This window comes from Alligator sinensis, unplaced genomic scaffold (assembly GCF_000455745.1).
Source record: "Alligator sinensis unplaced genomic scaffold, ASM45574v1 scaffold846_1, whole genome shotgun sequence".
NCBI classification, from domain to species: domain Eukaryota; kingdom Metazoa; phylum Chordata; order Crocodylia; family Alligatoridae; genus Alligator; species Alligator sinensis.
The window spans coordinates 507,254-521,685 of record NW_005842230.1 but is presented as its reverse complement, the minus strand read 5'-3'; the positions used below and the strand labels follow the sequence as shown (position 1 = coordinate 521,685).

At 41.9% G+C, this 14,432-nt stretch overlaps 1 protein-coding gene across 1 annotated transcript in view; it reads right to left on the bottom strand.

Annotated features, from left to right (window-relative positions):
- SLC9A9 (solute carrier family 9 member A9) overlaps positions 1-14,432 on the bottom strand; it is a 413,235-nt gene that overhangs the window by 250,176 nt on the left and 148,627 nt on the right. Inside the window, exons 7-8 of the mRNA XM_025208443.1 lie at positions 6,936-7,074; positions 4,997-5,102 (exon numbers count right to left, since the gene is read on the bottom strand). Of these exons, the coding sequence (XP_025064228.1) occupies positions 4,997-5,102; positions 6,936-7,074 (245 nt within the window). The remainder of the gene's footprint in view (positions 1-4,996; positions 5,103-6,935; positions 7,075-14,432) is intronic.

Genomic DNA, 14,432 nt, shown 5'->3' with positions numbered 1-14,432 from the left:
GGTTACCCAGAGGGGTAGTCTTGGCGGTAAAGAGGAACTGCAGGGCAGCCTGAGCATGGGCTCTGGGCAGCTGCAGCAAAAACGGCTCAGCAGCAGCGAGGTGGGGGGGTTGCTGCTTTTTCCGCAAGCCCAGCAGCAACTTCTGCCCTGGTGCTGCTGCTCATTGTGGCTGGTCCAGAGCAGATGCAGGGTCGGCCGGGGTTGGGGCTATGCACGTGGGTCCTGCGCTGGTCAGGAGCTGTTCCTCCCTGGCTGGGGCACATCCAGAGTGGGTGTGGATGGCTGGCCAGGGCTGGGGCTGTGTGCTCAGCTGCAAGTGGGCACTGGTGGTGGAGAGGCGCCACAGGGCCTGTGGGCTCTGGATTTGGCAAGCTGTTGCAGGGGTGGGGGTGCTGACTGGCCCTTGACAGCCCCCCAAAGCTGTCTATGTGACCCATTGGCCCAAATAATTGCCCACTACTGTTCTAGAAATTCTTTCCACTAACTTCATGCTATAGGAAGGACCCACTTCAAAATATGCTGCAAATTAACTTTTGCTTAAATGGATACAGGTGAAGGCATTTGCATGTGCGAGTGTGTGCATCTGCGGTTATTTTAATGTATTTTTAATTCATATAGGTGCAGATACATAGAACTAAATGTATGCTTGGATGAATACTGCAATCCAGTATTTACTCTAGACTTGTTCTTATTTGGATTAGTGATTGAGACACCAATTGCACACTAGTGAATTTTGTTAATTAGCAAGCAAGTGAAAAAGCAATTAATAAAAGTCAGGACATTGCATTACAAGATGTACTTTCCTCATTTATTGTGATAAGTGTCTCATTTTAATTATTTATGATCTTTCATAAAATGCTCTGTAGTACATTTTGTAAAATTAATGCTGTATTATTAACATTGACCTCACTACAGCACTCTGCTATTAAATCTTTGCTTGCTAGTGGAAAGTGACTGCCATTTTTGTCCAAATTATAAGGTGCACAAATTAAGTGACAGTACAGAGTGTCAAAGTCAAATAATGGGGCGTTGGCCCTGGCTCCAATAAATAGTTAGCTTTCTTTATTATGAGCTTTTTTCATATAATGAAAGTCCTTCAGGCAGGAACTGCATCTTCTTTTCTTTCTTAAATACATTGTTAGCAACAATAAATATTGATAATTAATAATAATGTCTCTTATTTTGTGATAATATTGTGTAGTTATCCCAACTCCCCAGGTTTATCTCCTGTTTTGGTAGCATTTCACTTTTCAAGCAGAACTTGGCCATTAATTAACACTGTGTTCTACACTGTGGGATATTTTGTCATAAGGCAACAACTTGGTTCTGTACCCAACCTGCACTACAGACCATATACTCTACATTTAAAAGAAAAAAATACTTGACCTAAACTCTGATCAAGGCTATCTCTTTCTGAGGATCTAAATAGGAACCTTTCACCTGAATACACAGTGGTTTTGAACAGTCATAATATGCACATAAAACATATCACTGCCTTTTATTTATACAGTCAGACCGACCTCTGTACCTGCATTTAACTAAATTTGATTCCATAAAAGGCTTTGGGATAGAGTAAGAAAGACAGATATTATAGAGAATAAAACTATATTGTTTTGTGCTTGCGTGACATAAAAAGCTACGGGGAATTCTAATTCCTAGAGTAAGTCCTTTGAAGTGCAGTTAGGAAAAACAGCCATAGTAGCTGATGAAAATCAGGATTACCATGGGCTGAGTAAAAGTATGGGTCAAATTATTCCATACAGTACAGCCACTGAAGGCGCAGTATTTATACAAGGAATTAATTTAGTTCAGTGAGTAGAATGTTCCTCAATAATTCTGATTTGCCTTTCATTCCTAGTGATTTCTTTAGAGGCAAACATTCTTGATAATGTCAGAATGTATCCTTCTAGTGAGTGAAAGGAGACAAAGCAAATGGATTGGAAAGAACCCTGAGAGATGATACTTTACGGCAGGAATGTTGAACATATGGCCTGTGAACCATTGTATCCAGTCCACCAGTAGTTCAGTGGGCTATCAGAAGTGCATACCCTTGGCTCCACACTGCTGCATACCCCAAGCACTGCGGCCTGGCCAGAGCTCTGCATGGCTGGGAAGCAACACGGGGTAGAGGGTGTATGGCTGCAAGAAGCCATGTTTGAGCTGCAGTGTGGACCTCTGGCCAGTCAGCAGTGCCAGGGCAAGTGACAGTGTGAAGCTGGAGGCATGTGGCTGCACAGAGCTGTGTTCAGGTGGAGGCACGGAGCCTGAGGGCTGCCACCCATAGTCATGTCCATGTCCATGCTGCTTCATGCCCCTGGCTCCAGCTCCATGCCGCTGCCCAAACATGACTCCATGTAGCTGTATGCCTTTGGCACTACAACCAGTCAGAGCTTTGCACTGTCACATGCCCCGGGCTCCTTGCTGACGTGTGCCCCTGGTTCCATGCTGCCCGAATGTGGCTCTGTGCAGCCCCTTGCTCCCAGACCCATGCTGCTGCCTGACCCATAACCCCACAGATCAGGCCTGGGAGGAGCCCCTGCAGTCTAGATCCAGCTTGGGGTCTGGGGCCCAGGGCAAGCTGACACCCCTGTTTTATGGATTGATACTTAGAAGTGTTCTCAATGTATCCTGATTAGTTTTTTCCAGCCTCCCCATCTAGGTGATGGCTCTGGCCAATAGGTGACTGCACAGATTAACCTCATTTTACATGGATTCTATTAGCTTGGGAGCAGGAAATCATATCTGCCCTCTAAATCTACATCTTCCACTAAACACTGCAGCATGCTACTGGCAAACTGCTAAGTTAACTGAGGAGACAATAACTGTTAGATAAATCTCACTTTTGAATTAAAACTAAAAAGAAAAGGGTTAATGAAAGCAGAGGATAAGAGCAATTTTAGGGAAGGTTAAGAGAAAAAGTTACAATGAAACTGCTTAAAAACTAGCAGCTAAAAATATCCACTTTAAACTAGAATGTCAATTCACTGTTAATAGAGCCACTGCATTTAGAAAACTCATCTCTGAACTTCTGAAGCTACACAAAAGACTTCACGAGCTCTTTCTTTCTTAACAGCTTCTGACAAAAGCTTTTCACAGTGACAAAACTGAATCCTGCTGATGAATGAAACTTGCAAGAGTCATTTTTTCCTCATCACAACAATATAATTAAACCATTGCAATCTGAGACTAGAAAAACATGAATATGGAAAAAGATTGTAGGTGACAGAACTAAAAGGGTTGGTTTAGGTTTGTTTTGCTTGTAATGTGTGTGTGGGACAAGCAATTTCCTTTTCAATGTCTATGTCAAGTCCTTTATATATATGCAATAGCTTAATTTACTTGCATTTTTCAGCTTCTTCTTTTAATTTAATCTTGACTTTGCTTTCCCCTTAGTTTCTGGCCATTAAAATAGTTTGCTATGGCTACACCAACAATAAACCCAATCTATACCACTCAGTAATTAAAACTATATTTCTTATATTTTATATCTGCAAGAAAGTTACCACGTCCCTGAGTGACTAATAGGAAACATTACAGAATGTGCCACCACATCTGCACTGAGCAAAAATGACAGATACCAATTATTTTCTACTTGGCCTTGCAGTCCGCTCCTGCATTCTGAAAATGGAACTCGCCTTCAGTATTGCAATGCCTGAAGCCCTGAAATTACTGGAAGTGGTAGCAGGGTTTCCATTACAAACCCACCTTTTGGACATTTAATAACATAGCTACACTGCATTTATTCCAGGCTGAAACATGACACCCTTCTCTTTAGCTGGGGAGCGTGTCTTAAAAATCCTATTTTTGAAAGTCATTATTTTGGGCAGAACCATTTCAACTTGAAAGAAAATTATTTTGAAGACATCTTGGTTTATTAACATCTTCATTTAGGTAACCAGATTACTACTTTGAGCATTTTACGTAAATACCATTAGCATAAAAAGACCATATTCAGTTTGAAAGCAGGGTAGATTTGCTCCTTATAAGGGGCAAATCTACCCTCCCTTCTGCATGACTTCAGATTACCTCTCTCTGCTTATTCAGGTTGATATTTTATGGTATTCAGGCAGCAATACAGATTGTCTCTTCTGTTTAACTTGTGACTTTCCTGTTAGACTTTCAGTTGCTGGCATAAATGGGGGGACAGAACGGTGCATAAAATCAGGCAAGTATGGATGAGTAATGAGAACACTGAATTTTATGCCAACACACATACCCATTCATAAGTCATCCGAACATGTGACTTATTTCACAATGAGAAAAGTTTTAGCTCCATTGAAATCAGTGGGAGGTCAGCTATTGACTTTAGAATGACCAGAATTTCACTCAGGGTCTCGCTGGCCATCAAAGCATTACAAGGATAATGTTCAAGTCAAAGTTAACGGTTCTTGAATGATTTTTTTCAACAAAACTAAATTGACTCTATTAACACTCAGGCATGCAGCCTTCCTCTTCTAACTTCCCTTGGCATGAATTATGGCAGTAAATCATCAAAAGTGACAACATCAAGAACATCAATAGAATCAGGCTATTATGAAACTTACTCTTCCAAATCATACACTGAAATCAGTTAGCATCTAGGCAGTGCACACAGGGGACTACTATGTACATGAAGCTGTCCATGCAGTGAAAAAAGAAATTCCTGGGTATAGATTTGATTGTGATTCCCCAGTTGCTATCTCCATGTTGACGGAGGAAAGATCAGGTTTTTGGCTGTCACTGGGAACTAATGTATCTGTCCTGCCTCAAAGGGGATCTGAGTGAACACACCAAGCAAATACAGAACTTGTATAGAAAAATCATTCATTGTCTCTGTGGATTTGTGCTCAAAGATGAATATTTGCACCATCCACATTTCAAACACTGAAGTAGAGGCAAATGGATTTGGGGAGCTTCATGAAAATGTATTGCTCAAAATAAATGTGTTGCTTTCCCACATTAGAGATATACTCCACAGAGCCCCATGGTTCTTGCTTAATCATAAAATACAACATACCTGTAAGACCAGCAGCTTCTGCTGACAGGAAGGCGCTCCAAGACAAGAGGAAAAACAGGCCTGTTTCCAACATGGGGAATTCGCACAACTTGGTAAATTTTGTCAAGTGCTACAAATTTACTAAGGAAACATAAAAGGCAGTCACTTGTCAGGCTAAAAATGTCCCCCTCCCCCACCCTCCAAAAGGAAAAAATTAAGGCTAAAAAAAGAATTCCTACCCAAGTAATTACCAATGCAATATGTACCCAGTGGAAACTTTATAAAACTATCAAGCTATATCATACAGAGGTTATGTTCCAGCATAACTCTTAAGCATTTGTGACTTCAGTGGTCTTAAGATTACACATATTCTTCAGTGCTGTGCTGGATCAGTGTCTAAGTGATCACATTTCACCTTAATATTCCAGCTCTAGACTAGTTCTGATATCCACTTCCATTTATGGCTGCCTTTGAAATGTGCATATGCCATGTGGCATCAAAGAAAACATGGCTATGAAAAGGTGAAATGGCAAATTATATGTTCAAAAATTTAAAGGCCCCAGGGTTCTATTATCTCTGTCAAATCAAAAGGTCATCTCTAGTGCTGTGCCTTTAAATAAAATCCTGCTTAGTACTTAGAAATGGCCTTTCAAAGGCATCATGATGGAGAGGTCGATTAATACAAATGGTCCAATTCTGCATAGACTTGCACTTTGTGTAGTCATTTATACAACTGCGCAAAGTGGTTGCAAAGAACTGCTGTAGCGACTTGGTAATATTTTATACAAACTGAGAGTCTTCCTCTCCCCATCACCCCCAGCTTAGTCAAGCTGCTTGAAAGATTTGCTTGAGTTTTGTTTCTAAATACAGATAATAAATTGCAAATAAAAGAAATATATTTCATGTAGGGGTCTTAAAGCACTTTGCATCCAATTATTAAGGATTATATCCAGTCTAAGGGAGAGTTAACTGAGGAATAGAGAATTATGTGTCTTATCTAAGGTGACAGGATGACTTGGTATCAGGGTTGGAGATGCAACCAAGGAATCCTGACTCCTTTTGCTAATTCTAACCTATTCACAAAACGTTTCTCATTATTATGCAGCTATGCAATAAGATATGTAGTAGCATGAATCAGTTAAAAGACAGACACTATTGGGAAAATGAAAACAATATAAAGCAAGCTTTTATTTGCAGGGCCTGCTCCTGTAAGTAAAAGGTAGGCCAGCAAAGAAAAGTTGAATTTCATGCTGCTTTATTTTTTTACTTTGACTTTCTCAGGATTGCTACAATACTAACAGGAGTTTTGTAACCTGTGCTGGGCTACCTGTTATTTACAGGATCAGACCCTGCAATTAAAAACTTGATTATATGAGTTTTCCAGAGACTGTGAGCTCTGTGAAAGATGTGAACTCAGTCTTCAAAGCAAGGATACACCACATATCACCTTCCAAGCTATGTCTGATCCAGAGATGGCACTGCCAGTTTCAAGTGAATCTTTGACTAAAGGACTCACGAACATGACAGTTTTGGGGGTGGGGGTGGGGGTGTGGGATTGTTGATCTGAGATGAAACTCTGGAGAGTATCCAAATAAAGGAAGTAGAGGCCCTGTCTTGCACCACCGGCTCATAGTAATAGTCCTTATTCACCTGAGCAGTTTTGACTGAAATTCGGTGAATAAGGCTATAGGAGCCAGCACAGGATTTGAGGCCAGAATTTCAGTTGGTGAAAATCAGCTTGGCTGCACGGAAATCAGTGGAGCTGTGCCAATTTATACAATGTGAGAATCTGGCTCTCTTTTTACAGAAGCTCTTCAAACACATGGTCAAGCTTAAAGTAAATATGGTCAATCTTAAAATCATGTAGGCAGCCTTAGAAGCTCTTTTCCAGGCAAGCTTCTTTTTTCTTTTCTTTTCTTTTCTTTTCTTTTCTTTTCACAAAACAAACAATAAAGGATATCAGAGCTGTGACAACAGCGTAGGAGGACCCCATGGCAAACGATCCAGCAAAGATCCCTAGGAAATTCCCCACGGATTGGAAGAAAGCAGCAGCATCAAATGCATTAGGATTCTCCTTGGGACTGTAAATTGATATAGAACTGAAAAGAAGACAAGGGGGTGAGGAGATAATGAATTCAATGACACTGCAACAGTACTGGAATCAAGAGTTAAAATAACCATTTTGTAGGGAATAAACAATATTGTAGGGACTCACAATATGAGAGGATGCTTTCATATTTTGTTGAAATACAAAAGTAAAGGAATGAAAATTGGGGGAGAGGGCTTATTTTCAAGGCAATACCTTGAAGTAGTTTGCTGCCCGCCAGTAAACATTTTTATACTAGAAGTGTCATAAAGAATATTGTTTCCAAGCCAACCAAACATTAATACATGGTAGGTGTATAAGGAATCTGCAGGGAAGATAGATAACTTTGAATTATTTATTGGCCATATATCTTCAGAGTTGTTATATATTCAGAAATATTCCTGATAAAAAGTGCAGTTTTATGGCAAAGGCACAAATGGGCGATACAAATCACAGCAGTATGTACCAAATCTTCAGAAGTGATCTTGTCATAAACCACATAGTAGCTCTCTTCTCTGGTGTAACCTTTCGTAAACAGAGCTGAAAGCATGTCAACAGCCGCACAATATGAAACCTCAGGGAAAAACAAAATGAATGTTTTCCCACAGAAAGAAACTTCTGCAGTTGCCAGAGGTCATTTTTTATATCTACTGTCTGACTGTAGCCATCAAGAATGGTATTGTATGGGAAATTATGCTACCAATGGGAAGGCCATATACTTAAACATTTGTGAGGGTATCAGCTTTGCTATTTGCTAATACTGACTGGATGCCCAGAATGCTAATAATGCTGCCAAGTGTGAATGCATTTCTGCTTGTTGTAACATTAAAATTAACAGATGCACAGTAGCCCCAAGCTTCTGAAATACTAACTGAACAACATTTTGGATTTTTGTGGTTCTGTTGCTTTCAACACTGGGGGTCTCTTATGTTTTCTGTCAAAGAAAACCAAGTGAGCTTGGCATTGGATTCTAGAAAGAAGTTTGCATTGCTGGGAAATGATTAGTGTTTTAAACATTAAAAATTCAGGTTTTTTTTTAATTGGGTTGAATATTTTATGCTTATGAATTGTAAATGTATCATCTCTACAAACTGTTATCTGACATCCAGAGATCAGATGGAAGAGATTCTCTATTTTTAGAAGCATTGCATTCATTTATATATCTCCAAATATTAAGCAAATACCTGAAAATAGACCAATCTCTTTCAGATCTGAGCATTTGGGTAGCCAAGGATGTATAGAAAGGGAAGGGAACACAAAAATAAGAGTACAGTCTGAAAAAGTACCAGATTCTCTGACAAATTCAGCACTTTTTGGAATCCTAAAGTCTTTTCTGTTTATTTAAGCATGCATAACATGCCCATCACAATGACCATTGGCAGCAAGAGATTATACAGGAAACAGATAGTGATATATGTGTTGGGAGTGCTGTGCATATAGTAATTGAGGCTCACAGCATTCTAGTGATGCAGTTAAGTAAAAATGACAATCCCAGAGCCAAAATCTAATATCAATAGTCAGGCTGTTCACTTTACTTCAAAAATAGTTAAATTCAGAGGCATGATTTGTCAGAAGGCAAGTAAGTTGAGTAAGTTTAGCAGACTCTGGCTCTAAAACATTATGTTTAATAAAAAGGCCAACTTCCAATCACTATTTGGCTTTTGACATTTCCAATTAGCTCTCAACCTCTGGCTATTTGATGCCAGAAAGCAGACAGAGGGACTACTTCTCTTGCTTTCTTTTATTTTGTGAACAATTCTCACCTTTGGTCCGTCTAACTGCTGAGATAGTATCCACAATAACAACAGTGATTATAATAAAACTGTGACACTATCATTCTTGAAGTGAGAGAAAAGGGACATTTATGAATGGAGATCTTATCAGCTGTCATAATGTAAGTCAACAAACACATTTGGTAATCATTTTTTGTATATCTAAAAATGATTTTAGTTTGGTTGGTTATGTGTTGAAGGAGGCATTCAATTAACCAGAAATATTATAGTTAACATTTTCTGTCTCTTTTAGACAACAGAAGAACCCCATTTTTATCCATTATTTATCTCAAGTCAGTAAAAATAGACTGCAGCTTCCCACAGCTGTTGCTTAGTTAATTATGAATAAGAAATTGATCTTTTATGTCACTAAGTTTTCAGTGGTGAATTCAACCAGATCAATCTGGCAACTAGCTTGAGATCATCAAGGAAAGATAATGCAATATATATAAAGCTGCCCAGCACAAAGAATACCTGATGTTAAAAGCCATGAGAACTGTATGAAAAAAAAAACCTGATATAGGAGGAGATTGTAGCAACCAAACTTTATTTATAACCATTCAGATTTTGTATGAATCATGCAGGCCTCATGACACAAAAAAAGAGCAACTTTGTTTAAAATAATGTACAAAGAATATTAAGGTTTTGTCATAAATTAAATGAGAATTAACATGGGGGAGAGGAAAACTCATCTTTGTTATTTTAGAGAGATCCAATAAAATTCAGTAGTACCCAGAAAGAGAAGCAGTTCTGTTTTTCTTTATGGTAAAAGGATAGACACAGAAAGCCTATCACAAACTCAGAGAAACAAAACACATTCCCATGCTTGGGTTATCTTTATCACTGAAATGGAAACAAGCCTTTGAGATCAATAATATTAGGTCCTAATGACATTGCCCAAGAAATGTGTGCTTGCGATTATTTCAGGCAAGAATTCCTTGCCAAATACTTTTGTGGGCCTGGAGTGTTCACAATCAAATAGGTTTTATAAATGTGCTGCTTTGTTAAACATTTTCTTTGCCACTATATATTTTTATACATAACAAATGGAGCTCTTGTGACCAAAATCACTGTATCTTCTTTGTGACTGCTCATTCCAAGACTCTAGTACAGTGTTTCTCAATTTTTTTTTTCATTCAAGGCACTCCCCATTGGACTCAAGGCACCTCTTCATAACTTTTGTGAATTGAGTGGCACCAATTTCAAAAACTAATTTATATACTGTATTGCATTGTTTACCTCCTTGCAGAGGGGATGGGCAGTGGGGGTGGGGCATTGGCTAGGCAGGGACAAGCCTGAGCCTGATCTTATTTCCTCAGACCTTGTGAAACGCTCCAAAGGATCTGGTTGCATCTCAGGATTCCACTACCACATCATTGAGAATCACCGCTCTAGAAAATAGATGTTGGCTGCTAAACAATGCAAGATTCAGATTCCCAGGCTTACTGACATCTTGTAAAGGTCCATTTCTTTACTGTATTTCACTGCCAGGAATATTTTTTTTTCTGATATTCTTTCTAAATATTCCATTACTTAAGCCACTAAATGGTTCATTTCTCCCTTTAAGATTTACAACCTTGCCACGTAGTGTAGAGTTATCATATAAATTGAAGGCATTGTTAAGGCAACTTCTTTGTGTTTAACTGTTTTACCATTTCCCGATAAACAAGTCACTGTGGACTAAGATGCTGCAAAGTGAACATTGTATCCTGAGTGAGTTTATTCACTGACAAAAATAAAGTAATTATAGCTTCATTGGGCAATAACACTTTCTGCACTATATAATGCCAAACCACATGGGCTTTTTAGCCATCATAGCACATGTAGGGAGCTACATGCAGGCTACACATCTCTAGGGTGCCAGTGCAGCTGCTGGCATGAGGAAGCAGGTGTGAGCCAACTCCAGACTTGGGACAGTTGACAAGGATAATTAGTTGGCCCATGGGAATTAAAAAGCTCCCAGACAACACAACAGGAGACACTGAGTGAGGGAGAGAAAGGAACACCATGCCAGGGTGTCTCCTTTCCAGGATTGGCAGAAGGACTAACGGAAGGAGAAGCCAGAGGCCTGTGAGGCTGGAGGTGGCAGCCCAAGCCACGAGATTCTTCCCGGGTCCAAGGGAAATTAAGAAACTGGGAGTGCTGGAGCGAAACTGACTGAGAGCAAAGAGGCTGGAGTTCATGGTGGCAGCACCAAGCCCAGGCACTCTAGCTGGTTTAGAAAAGACTGCAGAGGGTCAGATAACCCTTCTGATTTGTGTCTTTACTTTACTGTTTGCTTATGTGATTCCAGCTGGAAGGGAATTTTCCCCAGGGAAATAGGGACAGTAAACAGAGCTAAATCTGATTTCCCAACCTGCTACACATGGTGGATAATACACATAATTTAAAGCAGACTCCAGCAGCATGTGAAAGTGAATTTAGCCACAGAGGCACCACAAGGAAAAGCAGTGTGCAGCTGTTAAAGTGACAGGGCAAGAAGTGAAAACTATGGAGGAAGCATAGCTAATACAGTTCTTGACCCAGTAGCAAGTTGCTGCTAGTGAGAAAGCCCAGAAATGGAAGGTGAAAGTTCATCAGATGATGAATCTGCAACTTCAACAGGCTGATGCTCAGGATATTGCCAGCCATGACTTGTTGGAAAAGGCCATATTGATGTTCTAGCATCTAAATATAGAGGACAGAAAGCTTCAGAGGCAAATCACAGAAGCAAGTGCAGCAGAGGTTGGTCAAGCACCTATCCACCCAGGGGTCAGAATACCCTAGAGCCAGGAGTAAAGCAGTGGTAGAGGCTGATCACACAGGGAATCTGGAGTGAACTTTTAAAGGCATAGCTCCTTGCAGATGAGGTGGGTGGATGTTCAGACCATCTACATTGGGAACTGGAGGTTGAATGCCGAAGCCATGAGCAAGCTGAGGCTGAAGGGGCTTCCTTGAAGCAACAGATACAGATGGGAAGCAAAGAAGGCAAAATCTAGGAACTGAGATGCCTGTTGGCAGCTGAAGCAGAAAGAAGCAAAGATATAAAACAGCTAATTGAGGCAGAGTTGGAATGGGGCCAAAAGCAGGAGGAAAAGCTGAGAGCACTACAAGAGAAAGTGACCTCTGCTACTTCTAAAACTGGGGAAAAGGACTTTGCCAGAAGAACTGAAGGTGCTAACAATTTGAGAGAGGTAGAAAATCAGAAGACCACCATAACAGCCCTAAAGAAACAGGTGGACATGCAAAATAAGCACCAGTAAAAACTACAGCAAAAAGTGCAGGACTGGCAAGCAAAGTACATCCAAAGTGAGCAGCTCTTGTCTTTGTTACAAGAACCAGCTAGTGTGCAGGCACTTGTGGAGGATCTGGTGTCAATATATTATCTGTATTATCAGGACCAGAGGTGGAGGAATGACAGTGTATTGCAAGACCAGCTCACTTGGCTCCAAGAAGAGAACATCAGGCTAACAGAGGAGAACTGCATGATTAAGGAAGAGGCAAGCCATGAACCTCTTTCATGGAGAAAGAGAGAGGCCCAAGACCTGAAGCAGACTGAGAGGAGGACCTTAAATGATTCACCTGGTCCTTCTACATGGCTACCATCAGAACCTCAGCTTGCACCTGACAGTGGGAGATCAAAGTCCCAGATGGCATCCAATGATAGGGACTCAGCCTAGGAAGAAATTAACACCTGAACCTCACTGCCAAAGGATAGGCTCCTCAGAGGGAAGAAAGGTGGTCTCGCGGGCAGGGGTCATGGCCAGGGGGCAAAGATAGGCCCCTGGACAACTATGTGGACTCCTCCCCCAGGGTTTGCATCCCCTGGTGAGGTGAGAAGGGACACAGAACATCTGGGAAAACCAAGAATCTGCTAGGGAAGAAAAGACCCACAGGAGCCCAGGCCAGCTAATACAAGGCCTGGTCGACTCAGTACTATGGTGTTCGTGAGGAATCTTTGCTTCGGGCTCAACTGGCAAAAGCTGAAACAGGTGCACCAGATGGTTGGGGTGGTGAGACATGCTGACATTTGGAAGAACAGAAAAAGGAAGAGCTGAGGCAGGGGGACTGTAAGTTTTGATCACCCAAGGGAATCCATGCAGGCAACAGCCACACTAAATGGGCAATTACTGTGTGGCAGGCCCATCAGGGTAATGCTGGGTAGAAAGATGGTCCCTGGCAGAGACAGCCAAACAGGGGGGCCACAATTACCTTGGGTCCTGAGATACTTTGGAATAAGAGCTGGGTCCGGGAGGAAGCCCTGGGGGTGGCTGGGGAGTCACATGACCAGAAGGAGCAGGGCTTGGATTCATATAGGCCCAGGGCCAGAGCAAGGGCAGTCAGTGGTGCCCCCAGGTTGCACGGAGAAAAGGTTCTGGGTAAGATGACTGTGGGAGGGCAACTGGCAGAGTCCTGAGCTGACCTGGGGGCATGGAGTGAAAGACTTATGTTTTATTTATGTGATATTATTGATAACCTGTGGGCTTCATTTTTTTTTTAAACTATATGTTGTGGTTATGTAATGGGGAGGTTTGGAGGCTACAATGGGTGCCTGTGGGGGTGCGGGGGGGAGAGCACCATGTGATAGTGGGTGCCAAAGGGAGCCCAGTGCTTGAGGGCACATTAATCAGAGACCAGCTTTGCCCTGGGCAAGGGATGCACAGGACAGCTGTGGCACTGAAGCCATCAAAGTTTGGGCCAAAGCCCCAAAAGGTCAAAACCAGGGCCAGGAGACTCAGAATCAGGGAAAGACTGAGTAAGAAGGGATGGCTAGAGCTGAGGAAGGCAATAGCAATGGCCCAAACCAGGACAGCTAAGGCCAGAACCTGAGGCCTGAAGCTATCAAAACTAAGGCCAGAGTCAGAGAAAGATGGAGTGGGGGATGGGCATCTAAAGCTGAAGGAGGTGATACCTGTGTCCTAAGACAGGAGAAACTAAGGCCAAAGCCCAAGAAGGGTGAAATCATTAAGTGTAAACATCTGCAAGGCCTCTGCGTGACTAAGAGTAAACATCTGTGAGGCATGGGTGTGCCAGGGGAGACTGGAATCCAGGACAGAAATAAGCCTTTAAGGCAGCTAGACTGTGGATGGACCAGGAGGATCCTATGTAGTGCCTGAGGGGGATAAAGATATAGAAGAGGGGTCCCCTCTCGGGGGGGGGGGGGGGAGGGATGTGTAGGGTGTTGCATGCAGGCTATACATCTCTGGGGCAACAGTGCAGCTGGAATGAAGAAACAGGTGCTAGCTGACTCTAGAGAGTTGGGACAGCTGATAAGGATAATTAGCTGGCCCATGGGAGTTAAAAAGCTCCAAGAAAGTGCAACAGGAGAGACTGAGTGAGGGTGAGAAAGAAGTACCACACTAGGGTGCCTCCCTTTGAGGCCTGGCAGAAGGACTAATGGAAGGAGAAACTGGAGGGCTGCAAGGCTGAAGATGGCAGCCTAAGCCAGGAGACTATCCCCAGGTCCAAGGGAAATTAAGAAACTGGGAGTGCTGGAGTGAAATGGACTTAGAGCAAAGAGGCTGGAGCTAGCAGTGGCATCATCAAGCCCAGGTACTGTAGTTGGTCTGGAAAAAAACACAGGGCGTGAGAGTCTAGTTTGTGTCTGTTTTACTGTTTA